The following is a 21,100-nucleotide window of genomic DNA, read 5'->3' as shown; positions in this document are numbered from 1 at the left end:
AGAGCAAGGAAGAGCCTGCAACCAGGGGAAAGCCCAAGCTTCTGGAGGTGGCAGGTCTCAACACAGTCTCGCTGCATTTGCTTATGCAGCGCCCAGGCTATCAATCAGCCCTACTTACCAGCATGGACCCAGAAATGCATTAATTCTTAGCTGGACTACATCCTGGCCTCAGCTGCCATCTCCCCCCATCTCCAAGTTCTCTGCGCTGCGTAGGTTGCAGCAGCCTCGTGTTTTGTAGCTGTAAAAAAACCATGTGACTGGGCCAGTAGCTACAGAGGTGCTGCCAAACAGTGTTGTCCCCCTCCCCACCCCAGTGCTGAGCAAAAGAGTCTGCGCAGGACACCCCTCGGTGAGATCCTGCACGTTTGCCTGCCTTCTCCTCCCTCTTCAGTGGTGCCTTCACCCTCTCCCTGAAGTCACCAGGGATCTGTATCAGTCCGTGCAGCGAAAGGCTGGGGACGAGGGCCTGGGGACCAGGGACAGACCTGTCATGGTACGCCTGCTTGGGTCAGAGAGCAAGTAGTATTTCCAAGGCTGCTTTAATGGCTAGGATGCTCCTCGGTGAGCACCGTGGGACAGCGGGTCAGCTCACAGCCTCCTGAGATGGGGATACTGAAGCACCACAAAAACGCCTCACCCTCAACAGAGAGGAAGCACCTGGGGGGTGGGATGAGATGGAACTGGACGGGAGCTTTAACCCCAGTCCTCCAGTGTGACAGACCTCGTAACTGCCCGCTGTGTTCTTCCCAAGTTACTTCAGCTAAATCCCTACAGGCAGAACGGCAGGGATGAGGAGAGGTGTCCTACAGAGAAAGTGTAGACTGAGAAAGTTTTACAATATAAATAGCATTCAAAATTATTATCATTAATAGTAAAAAGGATCTGGAAGAACAGAGGAGTGTCCTATTCCCACCCCTGCTCATTCATTAATGCGTCCTCATTTATGTGACAATAAATACCCACTCCCACCCTTGCTGTCTGATGCCATTCATTTAATGCTGGAGAAGGAAAGGGGGAGGGGTGGGGGGGGGAGAGAGAGAGAGCGCGCACGCACCCCTCGCCCCCTCCTTCCCACTGGCAAAAGCTGAGCTAGTTGTCTTTGTGACACCAATTCCTTGGATTTTATATATGTGTGTGTGTGTGTACATTATATATAGAGAGACACACACACAAATATATATTTCTAAAATTCATTACCTGTTGTTCCCACCCACCCCCCTCCAAGAAGTGGAGATTATTATTAATATCGTACAACTGAAAACATGGAAAAATAAAACCCAGAAAGAAAAACGGGGGGATAGAGCCCCACCCATAACAAAGGGTCCCCAGATGGGCACAGGCCCCACGCACCATGCAGGGAGCAAGGAAAAGCAGCTGGTACCCTCAAGGTTCGTGTCCGTATAAAAGGGTATTTTTTTTTTTTTTTGCTGCATCCTGCCCCCATGTTCTGTGATCTGCAGAATGAAGTGGTGCAGCACCAGTCCTGCTGCGAACCTGTCTCTCTTATGGGGCCTGCGGAGGAGCATGGGTTTCCTTCCTTCCTCTCTCTCTCTCGTGTGTGTGGCACGGAGTTTGTTTTCCACTTGCCATCCCAATCTTTGTTCTTGCCTCATATGGGGTCCTCTTAGTAATTCTGTTTAAGAGCAAAACCAAACCACTGCCACTGTTGTCTCTAAGATTAAGGAGAAGCTGCTGGAGCGATGGTAGAGGCTGGGGCGGCAGCTGGAGCAGGAGCTGGGGCTGGAGTAAGGGCTGGCTCGCCCTGCGGCCTGGAAGCATCGCCGTGGTCTGTGGAAGAAGCAGCCTCCTCTGGTTCTCTATCTTCTTTAGTGGCCAGGCCCTCAGGGTCAGGCAGCGATTCTTCAGAATCTGTGTTCAGGTCTTCTTCTTCATCATCCTCCTCATCGTCATCATCATCATCCTCCTCTTCATCATCCTCCTCTTCTTCATTCATTTCCTCCTCATCATCCTCTTCATCCTCTTGGGAAGAGTCATCCTCGTCCTCCACATCACCAGAGCCAGATGCCACCGCCCCCCTCTCCTGAGGTGCGGTCCCAGCTCTGCTCGGTGACGGACCTTCAGTGACTTCTGACTGCTTCTTGCTGAGGTCCAGGGAATCATTGAGGCCCACACCAGCCGCATTCTGCAGGAAGAAGAGGGAGCTGTTGTTGTCAGTGCTGAGGTTGAGGGAACTGTCCAGGTTGATGGAAGAGTTCTGGATGTCATACTCGAGAGCGGAGTGGGCAAGGCCCTCAGGGCCGGGAGAGATGGCAGGAAGCTCCCCTCGCTCCTGCTTCTCGTGTTTGCGCTTGTGCGAGTCCATCTGTGACATGCCCACCACTGTGTGTTTGCAGCCAGGGTAGGTGCAGTGGAAGTGGGAGCACTTGAGTTTGTACTTGCAGTCAGGCACCTCGCAGTCCACGCTTGAGCTGAACTGGCAGAAGCCGGCAGCACTGATGACGTCCTGCTTGCCGTGGTGCTTACGGTGGGCTGTCACCTTAGTGCTGTCGGTGCAGCGGAAGGCACAACGCAGACAGTGGAAGTGTGTGCTATTGCCAGAGAACTGACAGTCTGGGAAGTTGCAACTCAGTGAAGACTTGAAGCGTTTGAAATCATCCAATACCAGGTTGTCAACGCGATCATGATGCTGGGCGTGCTTATACATGTGGGTACGGCCACAGAACTTGTAGCCGCAATTCTCCCGCGTGCAGTGGTAGTGGGTAACCTTGAGAGAGAATTGGCAGCTGGAGTCCTTGCAGTCCTCGTAGAGGTCATAGCGCCGAAATCCCTCCAGCATCATCCCTTCATCCAGCATCTTCCGTGAGGACGCGGTCTTGCGGCGCTTGCCAAACGGGGACATGTCCTCAATAATCCAGAAACGCTTTTTGGCCCCCGAGGCAGTTGGCATAGTGATGGTATTCCCTGAGGAGAAAAAAAGCAAAGAGCGGTGTTGCTGACAGCCAGGTCTCTCTTTGTCTGCTAGCCATCCTGGCAAGCTTTGTATTTGCCAAGACACAATGCTGTGACTGTTCCCACCCAGCAGCTCATCCCTCAAGCTCTACGTAAGCCTGAACTCTGGGATCGTGGGCTGGCTGATGCCTGCTGGCCATCGCTTCCTCAATTTTCAGCATATCCCACCTCGCCTCCAGTTGCTGCTCCGATATACCTGATATTGTCCAAATGCTAACTGTTGCTTCTCTGTTTTGCTGCTCTCACAGTTTCTCCTGCTGCTTAGTTAATCTCTAGCCCTATTTTCCTCAAATCGGACTTTAATACAGAGGAGCTGGCTTGTTCCAATGCAAGGGCTTGAGGTGTGTTACTGTAGTTCACTGGGGCTGAAGTGGTAAAACAGTTTAAGAATGCTGAAAACTGGTACAGGGATACTGCCTTCCCCTACCCAGGCTCTTGTAATCCACTACAATTGCCAAGGACAGGCAGGAAGCGAAGGAAGATCCCATGCGTGATTAAAACTGCAAGGGGGGGAATTTATAGAAATAGGATGGACTTTGGCCAGGAGACTGCAACATCCCTCACTGTAATGAGCCTACATATTACGATGAGTGCACTTAGAAAGACAGATGGACAGATGTTCAATGGGGCTAATTCTCATCATTGCTAGCCAGTGGACTCTCAGAGAAAATACCAGTTCTACAGCTTTCCCTTGGGTCTCAAAAATCACATGATGCCCCTAGTAAATAAAGAGCCCTCATCTATCTTCCACTTTCATTCACGGGGCCAGCATAACTGGCTAGTGCTCACGTCCCCTAGGATCAAGCTGACATCAAGGACTTGACCTCATTATATCTATTAACTTTTTTTCCTTCTCTGTTTGCTATTTCCAGAATCGAACCACAATCTCCAGTATCAACATGCAGCACAGACAAGGTTGGAGGCAAGAATTTCTCACCAGGTGCAGAATTGTGAGTGTAATTGGAAATTATAGCTCGCAACTAAAACATACTTTTTTTTTTTTTTTTTTTGCCTCTCTTCATGCTGAAACTGCCATCCTCTTAAAAAGAGGCATGATTTGTGACGTGCAGTGCCTGGGGCCTGAGAATCCAGAGCAGCTTACATCCTTGTCTAGGAGACTGAAGAAACAGTCATCTGTTTGACTGTTGCAGAATTATTTTTTTTTTTTCTGGCTGATAAGCAGGTATTAAAAGTGATGAATGCTATTTTTGCAATATCTGGCCCTTCCAGTGACAACCCTTTAAAAGAAGGTGGCGATCACTGAAGGAAGCCTCCAAAAGTTAAAGTGGCACCATACTGAAAGATACAGGTCAATGGCAATGGTAGCAGCAACCTGATCTCACGCACTGTTCGGATGGCTGGGCTATACAGATTGCAGGACAAGCAAAGAACAAAAGGTTTTTCCACTCCCATTCGTGACGTGGCACTTTTGCTCAGACTGCAAATAAGGACGCCAGCTTGGGGCATCCATGGCGAGACTATCTTAGTGACATGTAGCTGGTGGAAACTGCACGTTAAGGCTAATTTAACGAGCTACCAGTGAAAGAATAACTTTCTGTCACTGTAGATTTTAAATTAGCAAGCTCTTAGCTATGGAATCTGCAACAATTAACTCTCTGCTCCCCCCCTAAACATCTGGTATTGTAAAATCTAGTCCTCGACTTCCGGGTGACTAGTGTAAGTGCACTATTGCCTGGACAAACCATTGCTATCCAGATCAACTCCTCCTTTTGAAAAAAATTACCGCCAAACCATCAAGTCTTTTATCATTAGTATGAACGCTCATCTTGTCTGCCTTCAGATAGGAATATGGGATAAACCATCTTAGGGGAAAGACTCTGGATGGGAAATCTGGGAAGTAAGTAGAATTAACATTTCACCTGTTTTAAAGTCAATGTATCTGCCCAGCTTTTAGAACACTTCAAACACATGTGCTTAAAACTTTAGTTAAATCAATTCTGTTTTCTCATACAGGCAAAGTTTCAGGGCAAGGGCATGAAAAAGAGAAATGATAACCTGGGACACTCTCCTCCTTTAGCCACTGGACAACCTTCAGTCACTAGCACCCAACTGAAGATTACAAGCCTCAAGAGATGTAATCCCAAGCAAATCTCAATGGTAAGTGCATGCCATAAGCTTGCCTTTTCAACTACTAATAATAAACATTCACAAAATTATACAAAGGTAAAAAGAAAAGAAACTTAAAAATGTATCATTAGAGGAAAGCACAGCACAAGGTTAAGATGTTTCAGGTTGCATGCAAATCAGTTTAAAAAAAAAGGCAGCAAAAAAAATGTAGTTTCTTGTGAATTTTGTTCATTGGAACACACTCCTCCGGACAGGGCAAGGATCCTTCTCCTGCCAAGTCCCATGAGAAAAACCCGTGGACTTCCAAGCGGAGCTGGTCCTCCCGCCATACTCCCAACCATTTACCTTGGATTTGTGCATTACTAAAACTGGCAGGAAGAATAGCTGGGACATTTGTAGGCTGCCAGAATCCTCGTAAGTGTGAACCTTAAACACAAATATGCCCTTAATTAACTAGAAGAGAGCTGGGAGTTGGGAAAAGAAGCCAAAACTGAGACACACCCTAAAAAACATTCCCAGCTGGAATGAGAATCCCCAGTCTGAGACATCTCTGTTCTTAGTCACACATGGGAAACATGGCAGCTTAGAACTAAAAATCTAGATGTATTTTCTGCAGCTGTTAAGAGCAGATATAAATAACAGTGAGTGTGAGAAACAGCCTGAGCTGTCTGATGATGTCATCATAGTGACACTGACTGTACTTCACTGTGTTACTTGTGCTGGGGAAAGCAGCCCTGAATTTTATGGCTTCGTATAATGAATAGGAAGCAGTGAAGCTTACAAGATTGATAAAAGTACAGGAACTGAGTACCTTGTCAGACATTTACCTGCTGAGATGTGTGGAGCAGACTATGGTAGGCACTGAGCTGGGTGGCCTGGAAGATCTAAACAAGAATTCCAAGTCCCATTAATGCTCCATGAGCAAAGTTTGCTTTGTGGCCACCCTGCTGTTATCAAGAGGCTGAAAGTGCATTTTAACTACGGATTTTGTTAGATTTTTCTCATAGCTTAGAATTGGTGGAAATTGCTCTCAGGTATCCAAATGTCTCTCGATTTGCCTGGTTTTGGTTACCTTCTTAGCTGTGGTTACTGTGTCAGCAGACAAAAGGAGTAGGCGCGGACGGGCCCTTTGATAAAGTTAAGTAAGACCCAGTGTGATGTGTGCTTTTTTACTGATCCAAAGGTGCAGAGAAAAAAGGTGGGCAGGGTGAGCGGGGAAGGAGATGGGCACAGGACACTAAGAGAGAAAGCAAAGAAGTGTTACCTGCTGCATCTTGAACTAAGGGAACGTCACTTTTTACTGGAGTTGGAGTGGCAATGATGGGCGAAAACCCAGCGGTGCTGGCGGCAGGCATGACAATGCCTCTGCTGGATCCAAGAGTGGCACTGAGCAGAGAGTACGAGAGACAAGACGGAGAGAAAAGATAGGGGAGGGTGGGAAGGGGAGACCTAAGCAGGGCTTGTGAGAAAGATGGAGGCAGAGATGGTGGTTGAGGTTGTGGTGCATTGTGGGTAGCATCATCGGCAGCAGCAGTAGCAGTAGAAGGAACCAGGCAGCCTGGAGAATGTGGAGAGAAAAAAAGCAGAAAAAAAAAGGAAAAAAAAAAACAAAAGAACAAAACCAAAACAAAAAAACCAAAACAAAACAAAAAAACAAAAGAACTGAAATGAGAACCCAAGAGCAGAAGCAATATGACGAAAATGGAAAATACATTCACAAATGTATGAAACAGAACTGTAACAGAGAAGAAACAGAAGGTAAGGAACTGACAGCATCAGGAAGAGGAGGGTTGTCTCTGCAGAAGGTGAGGTGGCTTTAGTGGCATGGGTAAAGAGCCACGGGCTTTCACGCAGAAATTCCTGCTTGTTTGGTCATTGTTGATCTGTATGGTGCCAGCATGTACCAACCAATAGGTGTAAGGCTGGTCTTACACTTTGGGCGGGTGGAGTTGCTCGCTACCTGGATAGCGCTGAGGGGGCCATTTTCTAGGAAGTGTGACTTAGGCCAGACGGAGTACTGACAAAGGAGAGAGTGCCAGGAACCACTGTCCCACCAGAACTCTTTGGAGCAGCTTTAATGTCATAGGGCAACCACTGTCATGCCCCAGCAGCATTCATACAACATATGGTTAGATGTGCCGTATGATAACCTTCATCTAACGTGTGGGAAAGAGAAGTAGGAAAATGTGTACGAAATCAAAGCAAACTCAGTGAGGCAGCCTATTTAGAATGTAACGCTTAACCCTGGGAAGGACAGCTAAGAGATCCCTGGATCACCACTAGATGATAACAGAATTCATAAAAGATCTCTGACTACTGAAAAGATAACCCTGTAATAAAGGGCAGCGGGAGATGGCTACACATTATCCTGGCAAACAGGAAACAATGGCAGAAACTTACTTCCAAAAAGAGGGGATGATGGAGGTCTCCTTGTGCAGCACTGCACAAAGTGGAACAAGAGTTTTTGCATGAGGAAGGGAGCTCTGTGAGCTGCTTTCATATGCTGCTTTCTGAAGATGTGGTAGGTTTTTTTCCCCTGTGTATATATTTGCTACTGTACAGTCTTTCTGTACCTCAACAGTTTAGGAAAGTGCCTGACTTCAGATGCTGCACAAGGAAATACAAAAAGATAACCAGGGGAAATGCCAAGTACAGAAGAGGCCCAAAGTTTTTTGTTTTTTGTTTTTCTTTTTTTTATATTTCTATTAAAATAGATCCAACTCCAAGACACAGGAGAAAAACCTCTCTTCAGGGGAGAAAAACAATACACTCTTAGTTCATGGGTGCTTGAGGTCCATGTTTTGATGGATCTCTTCTCACAAATGATGGAGGGAGCTAGGTTAGTACGAGGCACTATTGTGAAGCTGGTACAGTTTACATTTTAAGGTGCAGTTGTCCTTTGGCCTCTCTTCATGAGTTTATCTCTCAAGAGAGCAGGCAACTGATGATCCATTTCACCCCACCACCACTCCCCTTTCTCTCTTACCTGCTGATGTACTTTCATTGCCCACTGGAGTGCTGGAGCAGCTGCGGTCCATATTGGAAGATTCAGAGGAGATACCCCCAGGGCTACAGCCAGTGTAATCCATGTACTCATCTGTTTCAGTGTCCATCATGCTTGGGGGTCCCTGAAAGGAAGCTGGGGTTCCTGATGAGGCTGGGCTGGGTGCCATGCTGCCAACCTGGGGGAGATTTTCATTTCTTGGAGTGTGGCCAATAACCTGCAGCAAGAAAACAGGACGGGGACTTTCACACCAAAAGCAAGACACCAAGACCAAAACCATCTGTCTGCACATGTATTTCTCTCTGTCACAGTTCATGAGGGATAGCTGGAACACACTCCTGAGTGGAACCCATGGCACCGTGGCTACAAGCATGAATCTTCCTTCACTGGGAGCTCAGAGCATTAAACTTGGCACATGTATCCTGGTATGTGAATTGTGATGTGCTCAGAGGCTGGAAGTGTTAATCTTGGCACCAATATCCTGGTGTGTGGATTCTGATGCATTCAAAACCAGGAAGGGTTCATCTTGGCATTACTACCTTACTTGTAGGTCCTGCTGCTTTTAGAGTCTGGCAGTATGTCTACTGATGTGACTGTCCTCGCGCCTGCATGCTGAGACACTGCAACAGGGGACCACAGCCTGAAACCAGTGACGTACGTCTATGCTGTGTTCTCATGCCGCTGTTGTGGCCTGGCATGGCATGGTCTCCTCTGGATAGCTACATGGGTAGGTACCCAGAAGCAAAGTACATCCGAACACACCACCAAGTGCCTGCGGGGCACTAAGGCATGGGAAAAGCTGGAGGAGGTACATGTAAATGCAGAAAGGCAGTGGCAGTATAGCAATCTGGTTAGCTTTGCCACATGCCCTGATTTGTGAATGCAGCCTTGTTTTGTTATTTGCTGGGACTGCTCCATGGGCTAAGCACAGCAATAGAGTAAGACTAGCACTGTATGCTCCCAGGATTGCTCAGGCCACAACTGCTACTTCTCCACTGCTGAAGTGGCACAGGATTGCCAGTGAAAGGAGATGGAGGTCAAAACCAGGATTTTCTGCCCAGCATGCACCAGAGTTCTTAGGGCTGGTCTCAGCAGGTACTAGGAGAGTAGTGAAGACAAATCTGTTTGTTAAATCTGTCCTACGTTTGATTCTTGTACCTAAGATTTTCATTTTAAGAACAAAAGCTACCACAACAGTCACACCAGTTCCTTGGCATCTGTGAACTCATTAAATCCAACAGCAGTAGACGTAACAAATGACTGAGTGACAGGACTTAATAACTAATAGGGACTTCTCATTCCTGTGTTGTGGAATGAAAGGGGGTTCCCATTTTGCTTCTACAGATGGCCCCTTTTGTTTTCCATATACCAGAAGATGTCCTTAGGGTCAGATCAGTCACAGGCATTTAAATAAAGCTAGCTTGTTTCATCTCCCAAGTCAATGGAAGTTAAAGCAACTAAGAACAAGAAGCAGCAGGTTGCAGGACTGCTGCTATTCTGAGCAGCAGCTCAGTGCTGCAGTTGAAACTCTTCGATTCATTCATGAAGCACATAAACCCAATCTGCCAGTTGCTCTCAGTTACGTGTTTGTTAGAAAAGCAGCAACTGCATCACACTGCTACTTCCTGAGAGAGGACAAGGAGCACTCCAAACTGACTCTTACTTTAGTGTTACCCTTCTCAATTTTTTTTTTCCTCCGTAATTCATAAGGAAAAGCTGTTTACACTAAGTAAGGCTTTGATGTCTATGCTTCTTCATCTTTCCTCATATTGTAGAAATCCAACCAGGTAAAGCTACCTCGCGTGAACTTGCAGATCCCAGTTGCATCCCCCAATGCAGACACATATCCTTTAGAGTCTGGGTACAAGTGTCTTGGCACTAAAGCAGTTCTGCAGCAAGCAACCAAAGGGACCAAGACTACATGCGGATCTACAACTTAAATAACCAGCGAGTCACCTGAGTAGGAACACGATCAAAGTTCTTCCCCAGCATCCTTCTCATGTGCTTTCTGGCGTGGGATGTCATTTGGTGCTTGAGCAGGAAGGAAAACTGGCAGCCCTCTCGAATGCAGTGGAAGTGGCTGTTCACCTGGTTGTATTTGCAACCTATAGACAGAAAACCATTGTATGTAGTACGTGAAAGGTACCAAGAGGGAAAGGGACTGTAGGGAAGATGACTGGGAGGCGGGACAAGGCTGCTGCTATGTGGATTAATGGTGGATTGAAGATTATCAATGGTCATGGGCTCTTCAGGAACAGTCCTGAATGAAAAAATACACGATCTTTTGCCTGCTGAGCAACTGCAAGAGAGGATTACAGTGCACATAGATTTAAGAAGTCAGCCTGAGCTGCAGACTACTCCCATCCCTCTTTGTTTTGTTACAAAGAAAGGAACATTACCATTATATCTAGTAGTGCCTAATGCTCTCCAGTCTTAGCTAGAGCCTTTTCCTTTACAAAGAGAACAAAAGCAAGACATTTACCTGTATCAAAGAATTTACAATCAAAAATACATACTCATAATTAGATTAGAAATGAAAAGTTCTTATCTTTTTTTCCTTTACCTGTGTTCTCAGAAAAGCAGTCGCTTGAAAGCTCTAGCCCTGGCCAGTATATGCTCACTGGTCAGATAGAAATGAGCTAGGAAGTGTTTACTGCTACTCCAAATTTCTTGTGTAACAGGGGCAGCCACTAAACAACAAGCAATTTATATGGGTTCTGGCATACAGCACTTGACACATTTTGTTCCTCGTGGATAATGCCATGCATGCTGGGAGTTTGTGTATCTCATTAACAGATAATCCTAAACAGCTACGTTCTATAGCTGATACATAATGGCTTGTTATAGTTAAAACACAGCTATGTCACTAATCAGGTTCTATCTGTTCTCCATCATCCCTTGGCCATACCTTTATATACGTAGAGGTACAGACCAACAGACAGGCTCAGTTTTATTCATCTAGCTATTATCTATCTACACCCATCCACCTTTACTTACATACATATGTATTCTTCATCTCTCTCTCTCCCCACCCATACGTGCATGTATCTATTTATACATGCACAAATATATATGTAAAAAAAATAAAAATCGTGTGTGTTTGTTCAGAAACATTCACAGCCCTTAAAGCAGGCCAGTGCTTTCTGCACCTGATATATATATATATATATAGATATGCAATGTAAAATGCATAGAGATGTACAGAGAAGTAGACGTGCATTTCCATGTTGGTTTAACCATATACACCTACACAGCTACACCATCCCATCATGCTCCCTGTATCTACATAGGCAAATGCAGAGTGTTGGCTAAATGTATGTTTACTGCACGGCAAGCCCAGCCTATAGGCATATGTACATACTGCTGGATGCATGTACCCCATCACTCCCAAAATAACACTGCTGACACATGCACAGTCTGTAGATGCCTCGCTGCCAAACAGCTCCTGAATCACCCAGCCCATCTTTAGCTCACAGATAGCGTTTTATGTGCATGCCAAGTTTATGTTTGTTTAGGTATCGCACTCCCCCACAGCCCCACCTCGTTTGCCCTCCCCATCTCGTTGTGCTGTTCTTTGGGATGGAGAACAAACAGTGCTGGCGGGACCGAAACAGTATCAGCAAAGGGCAGGTGAAGGCTCGCCTGTTGCTAGGGCATCCATGCAGCCTGGGTGTCATATATCATTGTCCTCCTTTGTCTAGCCCCTGCTATCACCTGAAACACCTAAAGTTGAGTAAATAACAGCAACTGCTGAATCTACTGACATGTGTAAATGAAACCTAGGTAAGTACTGGCTGTGGCATGTTGACACTGATTACCCTGGTTACCACAAACAAGCTACCATTTGGGTATAAATTCTTGACGTATTCAAAGCTGAAAAGAAAAGTTTGGTTCTGGTTATTGTGGCTGTTGCCCTGCAGTGTGAGAGAACAGCACCCGGGAGCGTTATTCTGCACCCTGTTTTGTTTCAGCCTTTGTTCCAACCAGGAGTGACGGGGAAGACTGGGGGTGTGACACTGTTAAGCCAAACCACAACGAGAAGGGTTAAGTGAATCCCAGGCAGTTCAGGGCAGAGCTCTGCTGGAGCTATCGTTAGGGATTCCCCCCACTTCAGAGCTCTAGATACCTCCCCGGGAAGGCATTCTACTTTCTGTTGTTGTGCGTTTCTTTTACCAGCTTTACACTAGAGGCACTTAAATTTAATAACCACTGCAGAGCTGCTAATAGTTTTGGCAATCGGGCAAGCCAGTCTGAGGCTGGGCCGCATCTCGGGTGTTTCCTTGGGCTGTGCTCTGGTGGGAGGCTGGCACAAAGACACAGCGCGCTATTCCCTGCCTGGCTGTGGAGAATGGTTTCGGAGAAGAAGGGAGTAAGCTTATTGAATGCTCTTCTCCATACCTCTGTCTCCGGTTATTTACCCTTTGGCTTTCAATACACCGCACTGACAACGGCTAGAAAAAAAAAAAAGTAAGTTTCATTTGAAGCTGCCTGGAATCAGGCAAAGCAGCAACTTCCTTGATACAGGGAGACTTTCACAGTAGGCACTCATCAGGACAGGCGCTTCCCCTGTGCTTTTTTCCACTCCTACAAGCACCCTTAAACTCCACCCAACACAAGCAGCAGGCCCAAAAGACTACCAAGTACAAAAAAACCCAAACAAACAAACAAAATTAAAAAAAGGCCTTGACAATTAATTAGATTAAAAGGACAAATAAAGGGGAAGCTGTAGCTCCAGACAAATATACATATAGAATCCTCTATATTACAGTTTCTATGCATTTAACTTGGGTCTATTTGGGAAAACATGCTTCAACTCAGGCACATCAGGAACTGCTCTCTGTTTTGTTCCATTTCTTGTTTAGTGATTTAATGACCGAATACATCTTAAGCATAACTCGCAGGCTCTGACTCATGGCATTCTTAGCCTGGGCATGGGACAGACCACATGAGAAAGGTGCTGGGGGAAAAGAGAAGAAAACTCACCTAGTCTGCCACACTCTTCTCGCTTGGTAAAATACTTGAAGCCATTGGCTGCCCTTCGCTCTGCCTTCTCATGTTTTTTCACGTGCCAGGGCAGCTTGGTGGTGATGTTAGTCACGAAGTAGCAGCCAGGACGAAGACAGTGGTAATGCCCTCGCATCCTGAATTCACAGTGCTGGAGAGGAGCAAACATGCCGGTTGCTTTAAGCATAGCTAAAACAATTGCACTCTCATCTGCCTGCTACTAATGCTGTCCCTGAGACACGAGAGAGCGGCCTGAACCGATACTCTAGGTCACATCCATTTTATCTTCCACAAACTGCGATGCAGCCTTGTTCCCTGCCGTGTACTTTGTATTGCTGTCATGTATTCTGTATTGCACTATTCTACATTGAAATAGCCCAAACCTAACTCGTGGCTTTCCCTGGTATTCATCACAGATTTTTATGTTATTTCATCATGTGTCTCAGATCATTCTAGTCGCCTTGTCCACTTCACCCAAGTCAAAGAAACATAAAAGCACTGTGATTTTCAATTTGATGGAAACCAAACATTTTGCTAGACCACATAATTAAGACCCTTCCATGGTTCTGTAGTTGGACCAGGAATGAGCGAGCCTCACTACCTATTGGGTAGTCTACTTGCTCTTTCTCATTCTTCTTCTCCCGCACACATACTCTGCCTAGGACACTGCTGTTGAATTGCTCTTACCTGGTTCGGACAGAGACACTGCAGCGAATAGTAAGCAAACTGGTCTCGCACATTCACCAAATTATTGTTGGGGTTGATGTGGTCCAGGCAGTGGGATTCTGCTTTCCCAGAGGTTTTGCACACATACTTGCAGTTCCCAAAGAGACAGTGGAAGTGGAATTTGTTGGCGTACTTGCAGTCCGTTGCCAGGCAGGGATCACTGGAATACATCCAAAACCCAATCATCACCTTCACTCATTTCACACATTTGTTTCTTTGCCAAAATTTAATTCAAGGGGAGCCCAGATGAAGCCTCTGTTCCAAACATGGCCTACAGATTTCCCATAGCCACCTTCCTCTTTAGTAAAATTGATGCTGGCAAGGCTACTGCAATTCCACCAAGCTAGTGCACTTTCTTGATTAAGATTATTAAAATGCAGCAGTGCATGGTGGGTTCTGTAGTCTTTGAGGGCCACACTTCCAATTTAAAGCTCTGATTCTCCCCTTCTGCCTGTACTTACCTCAGTGGATTCAGATAGTTTCTCCCATCTCAATTTTGTGTAACTGAAATGAAACTCTTGGCCATGCACACTGCAAGATGCCAGGGTTTCCCCTGATTAGATAAAATCAGCAGTGGCCTTTTTAATCAGCTAAATGGTTTTGGTACCTTACTCTCCCCACCCATTCCACAGATTTCTGGCTGCACAAACAGAGGTCAGATCGGAGGTGGCTGAACATTGATCTCTTGGATCCCAAGCACTGTACCCAACAATACCTGCTCAGATACGTGAAACGGAATTAATGCACTTCTTTGAAAGCAAACAAATGACTGTCAATACACGACCCAGAGACTGATACTCCAGCAGCCTGAATAACTAAGCTGTAATGCCTACCTAACCTGATCCTGCACTCCTGTGTCCTCCTGTAAACCTCCTAACTTCTGTGCCTCTTTCTGTCTACGTACGTAACAGAAATATCACAGCAACACTGTGAAACTTCTTTAATGTTTTAAAAGTTCAGCAAGGTATGTTACCTTCTGCCAGACACCTCCCTTGTGAATTACTTTGTAAACTAACACTACAAAACCAGAGGCACAAAATTTGAAACTCATTACACTTGTAATGTAATGAACAGAAGTTCAGCCACGACAGCAAGACTTTGACAAATCAAATCTGAAGCGACAGAGAATGCTCCCTATTGCTTAAGCTGCTGGGAGACCCACTCCTGGTAAGGCAGAGTCCCAGCACTTGTGCCCCCTCCACTGTCTGACCCCCAGTCTTCAATGGGGAAAAAAAAAAAAAAAAAAAAAAAGCAGCTGTATTATACAGAGTTACAGATGGCATTCCTAGCAAAAGGCCACAGAGCTTACTGGGGACAAATCCAGGAGAAATCCAGCAAGCTTCCTTTTTAGCCATCTGTAAACATCTACTCCTACTTAGCTCTGTGTACTCTGCTGCAGTAACACTTCTTCTTTGCACAACTGAGCACTCAGCTGCCCTCTCATTTTTGCTCGACTACAGAAACTCATGGTAAGTCTCAGACTTCCAGCAAGATCTGGAGGTGGCTAGTCAGGCATCATGCTGAAAATTTAAAGGTGCTATGCTTCCTCTATAGCCTTCAGCGTCAAAAATACTGGAAAGACGCATGTATTTCTGTACACCTCTCAGGAGGTATAAAAAAGGCTTCAGTGATACGTCAGCAAGTTTATTTCTCCTCTAAACTCATACGTGAAAGTGCTCCCAGATGTACTTGAAAATCCTGTTTTTTTCCTAGGATAATTGAAGGTATTTTTTAGACTTTATAGAGTAAATTTTCTGTGAGATAAAGCCCAGAGTACTTTCTAGACAGATCTTTCTGTGGGTGAATATAGATGTAGTACTACAGCTCTGAGGAGCGGTAAAGAGGGGATTGCAAGGCTGGACAGGACATAAGGAGGCAAGCAGCATCTACAACTTACTTCTCCTGGAACTGGAGAAATCCGGGTTTGACCTGAGGCTTGGCGTTCTCCAGGGAAGTTGTTGCCAAGGGTGAAGTTGCCAGGTTAGGCACTGATGCTGGGATCTGAGGCATCTGGGGTATAGTTGAAGCCAGCTGCTTCCAAGCTAGCAGTGTGGGGGCAGAGGGCACAGTAGCTGGACTTGGAGTGGGCACGTCGAGGGCAGGAGCGCTTGCCATGGTGACAGAAGTAGCAGATGGTGATGATGGGGCCAGTGAAGCCTTATTCTCAGTAGTAGTTGAGAAGGGAGACTCAGAGTTACTTTTCACAGTTCCACCCTCAGTTCGGAAGTGAAAACTGCAAAAAAGACAGGGTAATTCAGACGTAAATTTTTGTCCATTGCATAGAACTTGATTAAACATCAACAAGAACGTGGCAGGAGTCTGCAAACAAATTAGCCGAGGTTAAATCCTAAAAGGGGCTCTGCAAACTTTGTGGAAAGATTTAGAGGCCTCCTAGACTGTCTGTGAAGAGAAGGGAATTCATTAAGAAGGGCGGAGACAGAAAGGTGCAAAACCATGTTGAAATCAGAGAGACGCAAGAATCGCTGCAGTCAGCAAGGCCTACGAGGGCAGCTTCCCATGGCTGTTGTGAGAAGCCAGTAGGTTGTTGTAGTGAACCACAGGGAAAAACCCAAAACGAGAGACCAACTGTGCTAACAGATCTGTTTTACAATTTGCAACATCTCCTTCCCTTTAAGCCCCTTCAGAATCAGCCATGTGGCCAGCTGCTGAAGGCCTTATTCATTCTTTACTTGGGCAAATCTTTCATTGCCTTTAAAAGGAACTTGGCATGGTTTTGAACTGCAGATTATGCTCTATAGAAATTTGCAATGGGGAAAATTTCCAGCATCCCACCCTTCCTCTGCTAGTACCCTCACTGTAACAGCAGGAGCGTATCTTAAACTCATTCTTCACCCAAGAGTCATCCAGAGTTCTGAGCATGCTGTAATGCCTCTGTAATATAGATCATATTATCTAACCTACAGTTCTGGCTACCAAACTCTGGGCTGTCTGCTGCTTTCCAAAATGATGTGAAATTGCAAAGGGTTTACAACGTAAGAACACGGCAAGGTGAGGAGGAGGTTGCTGTTGGGCTGGACAGTTTGACGGCTTCATTTCAAGATCCTTATCCACATGATGTGAGCCTCTTAAACAGAACCATATAAACTAAGGGCTAGGAAAAACTTGTTAAAAGAGATTTGTCATGACAAGACAAAGAACAATAAAACACTTTCTACACTGTAGTGATGGGGAGCTGTCTACTCCACAAAAAGTCTGCAACCAGTGACAATGGTTGGGTTTACAGGATCCTCTCCCATATTTCCTTATTTCTTTGTATGCTGTATTTGCGTGCTGTGAGAAATGTGGGTCTCCTTGAACACATGGTCTGTCAAATAGGCTATGGAAAAACACAAATGTCCAACTCTCAGCCTTACCAACACTTTTTCACAAGTGGAGCACATTTATTGTGAATCAAAATTAAAGAGGACATAGTGTTCTGCAAAAATTTTAGCTAAGCACATTTACACAGGAAGCATGCAGATGCCCAGATTGCTGCCCTCAGGACTGCCCACGTTCCTGCTCCTGAATCGAGTTACTGAGCAAGGTCTCTCTCTCGTCCTGCAGTGTGCCTGTAGTCGTTTTCTCAAGGTTTCCCAAGACTCGCGCTCTCCTACTTACTTGGCATGCTTGATGGCTCCATCCAGGGTGCTGAAGAGGGCACCGCACTCCTCCACGACACAATGGAAGTGCACCTTATGGAGAAAGTCGCACTGCGCGTCGCAGAAATCCTTGGTACCAAACCTGGCCAAAGCAGAGAAGCAGGCATCTTAAGGAAGGCCCCAGAAGAGAAGCAGCATTGGAACAGAGATATTTTGGTTTTCAACTCTACTACCATTCTGTTTTCTAACGTCACTGTCCCTGCTGCACAAACAGCACTGCTGGCATTGTTGCTTGATTATTGCCTGTTATACAGATCTGAACATGCAGAACAAGAACCTAATTTCTCTCCAATTGAACCTGACCGAGAAACTCCCATTCACTTTTAGTGGGAGCAAAACATAGAATTACTCTGAAACAAAAGATGAAAATCATTAGGGTTCTTGAGCATCGGTGTACAAAAGCCAAGGCTCTGAGGGACAATCAAAGGTTAGTAAATTAAAGGCAATCCAGACCAAGAGGACACTGCTAAAACATTACAGGTTGGTTTTTTTTTTTTTTTTCATTTTCACTTTACTGGGAGTAGCAAAAAGGAAGAAACAAGGGTGGTTCAAGGGAATCTAGATCCAGAATCCACCCACCCCTTGCCTTGAAACAACAGGGTATCACATAGATGGGAGAGACAAAGTATCGCCTATATAGCAATTACAGCCTAGTATGCATAAATACTGAAAAGCACAATCCCTGAAGTACAGAAGAAACAATGCTGCAGTGCAAAAACCAGAGCAAAAGCCATCATCTAAGATAAGCCTCTTGTCATCTTGGAGGAAATGGTCAAGGCGGCAGAACCAACTAAGCATGGTTTCACTGCTCATCCACTGCTGAGATTCTCCGGACTTAACAGGAGTGGCACAAATACATGTGATTTCAGGAAAACTCCAGAATCACAGGGAATCTAGAAGTCAAGTAAAAAACACTGGCAGGAAGGATTTGAAACTTAGCAGGGGAATCTTGCATAATTAAGATACAACAAACTACAATTGCTGTGATGAGCAGGAAAGCAAGAAACAAACAGCAGCCTGTGTAGTCCCAGGAGGGACCTCTTAACAATGTCAGGGTAAAGGAAAAAGAAATAAAAAACTTGTAATGGAGAAGGAAGGTCAGTGGATATAGAGTACATGCTGTCAGTTAAGGGTTGCAGGGAGAAGATGAAGGAAAGTAAACGTGTGGTAAGAGAGAAGAAACCAAGTGACTGGAAGCTAAAGGGGTTGTTTTGTCAGGGACAAGAGGCATTGTACTTAGAAAGAAGGTCCAATAAAAATGGGAGGTGATGAGTCAAAAATGGCTGCCTTAGAAAATTTGCTTTGGATAGGAAAAGTAAAGACAAAGCAGACAATTAGGGATAAAATGAAGACCTTCTAGAAGAGCAGATAAAGGGACTGGTTGGAAAATATAAATATGCACAAATCAGCCAGTCTGGATGATGTATGTCCTGAAGTGCAATGGAAATTAACTCACAAACGGATTTCATTACTATTTGCTATTTTTTAAGCCTCAGAAAAGAGGGAGGTACTAGGAAATTGGCAAAAAAAATTTAAAAATCCAGGTACTGATTCTTTCAGGGAAAAAAAAAAGACAAGTGGTATTTGGCAATTATCATACCTCTAGTCTTAACTTCTCCTTCCAGTAAAGTAATGGAACAAATATTAAGAGGGAGGAGAAAATCATTAAACATCTAGAGGATAAAGGAACCATGAGCAATAAACAGCATCAGGATTATAAAGAATAAATCTTGCCAGACAAATTTAATTGCTTTTTTTGATAGAATTACAAAATTAGTGGATGAAGGGATGCAATATATTTGGATTTTAGTAAAGCATTTTGATACAGTCTCGCATATGCTTAGAATTAATTCAAATTGGCCTGGATGTGAATGCTACCTCGTGGATTGAAAACTGGCTGAAGGACCGTAAACAAAGGCTAGTGATAAACAGCAACAGAGCGAGCTGGGAGGAGGTATCTTGTGAATGCTGCAAGGATGACTTTGGTTAAGCCTGAGCTTATTTAACATCTTCATTAGTAATCTAGGAGAAGGAGGAAACAGCGCGCTAATGAAATTCACAGAAGATACTAAACTGGGAGGAGTTGGCAACACCAGTGCAAGAGGAGAAAAACAACACCGAGAGGCCTTGCAAGACAAGGGAGAAGGTTGAGAATACACAAGTCGTATTTGGAAACATACAGCCAATACATCTGGGGGGTGGGTGGATATTTTTATACATAGGGGACTCATGAGAGCAACATTAAAAGCAATCCTAACAGTGGCTGGTAAACATGATACATACACATTATGCAGTATAGATGCTAACAGGGTAGCACAATTGTAAGCTGCATATATGGGGCAGAAAGCTTGTTATATGTAGCGTGGTGGTACAGGAATGGCAGCCCAATTCTGCACCCATTCAGGCAACAGCAGGAACGACAACAGCAACAACATGATCAGCGGCTGAAGGGACTAATTTACAAAGTCAGATTAAAGGAAGTAAATAAGCTTAGTTAAATGGTATGCTAAAAGTCTGTGACTATCTGAAGGGGGTGAACTCCATTTGCGGAGAGGAATTATCTGCTGTGGTTCAAGGAGATATAACCAGGAGAAGTGCAACAAAATTACAAAAAGGGAAATTCAGGCAGCATACCATGAAAAAAATTGTGACAGTGAAACGTTTCAGGTGGTAGAATAATGCTCCCAGAGACAAGAAAACAGCCACACTGCTTGGCATAATTACAAACAGGCTGGACAAAATGCAAATGGACCGCAGGGAAGGATCTCACACTGGCCAGGGGCAGATGGACTAGAAGACTTCCTAGTCTTCTCCATTAAAGTCTGTGATTTACAGTGTCCGCAGGCATTTGTAGGCAACTATCTGTGTCAGAGCACAAACCCCTGTGTGTCTGCCTGGGTGTATCTGTGTATGCTCAAAGCATGTGTCTGCCTGGGCATGTATGTGCGTGTGTCTGTGTGTGGGTGAGTTTTGTATCTGTTCCATTTTCCTTTTGAGCCTCCTTGTCTACAATAAAACCAGCAGAAACCATCCCAGTTCCCATACCCTTATAATCCTTATTTTGTTTCACTGGCCTACTTCTATAATCAGAGGAGATGCCATATTTTAAGGCTAGCATTTTAAGGCGTTCTGTGATCTGTGGGTAGTAACTAAACGCGGTCCAACAGAAGTTCAGTGCTAAGAGCAAGCTGCAGTGGGTCCCCTGGGCTTGCAGACTGGGGACATCAAGAGGAGCCTAAGATGCAGTCTAGGCTAACAGTACTATGTGAAGATCTGTGCTCATAGTTGGTTCTCACGATCCCTTTGCAAAATAATTCTATGTGGACAGGTATTTCTTATAGGACATTAACACCTACTGCAGCTAGCCAGGACTGAGAACTAAACGCACTCCAGAAGGTGATCAGCATATCACAGAATGAGGCCTTTAAATTTGACAGAACTCTGCATTCAGGTGTGAACTAATGAGCCAGACACTTTGCAGAGGAAGTAATTTTCTCTTTCCTCTTTTCCCAGTTCCATGCTCTCCTTACCGGCGCAGGTACATCTTCCATGGCTCAGAGAGCTTCTCCTGGACAAGCGCCTTCACTGCCTTGCCCAAGTACTGCGTTGGCTCTCCAGCCCCAGCCTGGCTGCCATCTCCTTCTGTCTT

General features: G+C 45.2%; 1 protein-coding gene across 1 annotated transcript in view; it reads right to left on the bottom strand.

Moving 5' to 3' along the window:
* Window positions 1-1,678: 1,678 nt before the first annotated feature.
* Window positions 1,679-21,100, bottom strand: part of CASZ1 (castor zinc finger 1) — a gene marked incomplete at its 5' end in the record, with an annotated part of 40,595 nt that continues 21,173 nt past the window's right edge. The window contains 8 exons of the mRNA XM_009702013.1: window positions 1,679-2,922; window positions 8,045-8,279; window positions 10,019-10,167; window positions 13,046-13,217; window positions 13,754-13,952; window positions 15,690-16,025; window positions 17,411-17,533; window positions 20,982-21,100. The exon at window positions 20,982-21,100 is cut by the window's right edge and continues 57 nt beyond it. Coding sequence (XP_009700315.1) covers window positions 1,679-2,922; window positions 8,045-8,279; window positions 10,019-10,167; window positions 13,046-13,217; window positions 13,754-13,952; window positions 15,690-16,025; window positions 17,411-17,533; window positions 20,982-21,100 — 2,577 coding nt within the window. The remainder of the gene's footprint in view (window positions 2,923-8,044; window positions 8,280-10,018; window positions 10,168-13,045; window positions 13,218-13,753; window positions 13,953-15,689; window positions 16,026-17,410; window positions 17,534-20,981) is intronic.

Source organism: Cariama cristata, unplaced genomic scaffold (assembly GCF_000690535.1).
Source record: "Cariama cristata isolate BGI_N322 unplaced genomic scaffold, ASM69053v1 scaffold11696, whole genome shotgun sequence".
Lineage (NCBI taxonomy): Eukaryota > Metazoa > Chordata > Aves > Cariamiformes > Cariamidae > Cariama > Cariama cristata.
The sequence above is the reverse complement of the archived record's forward strand: the minus strand, read 5'-3'. Positions and strand labels throughout refer to the sequence as shown.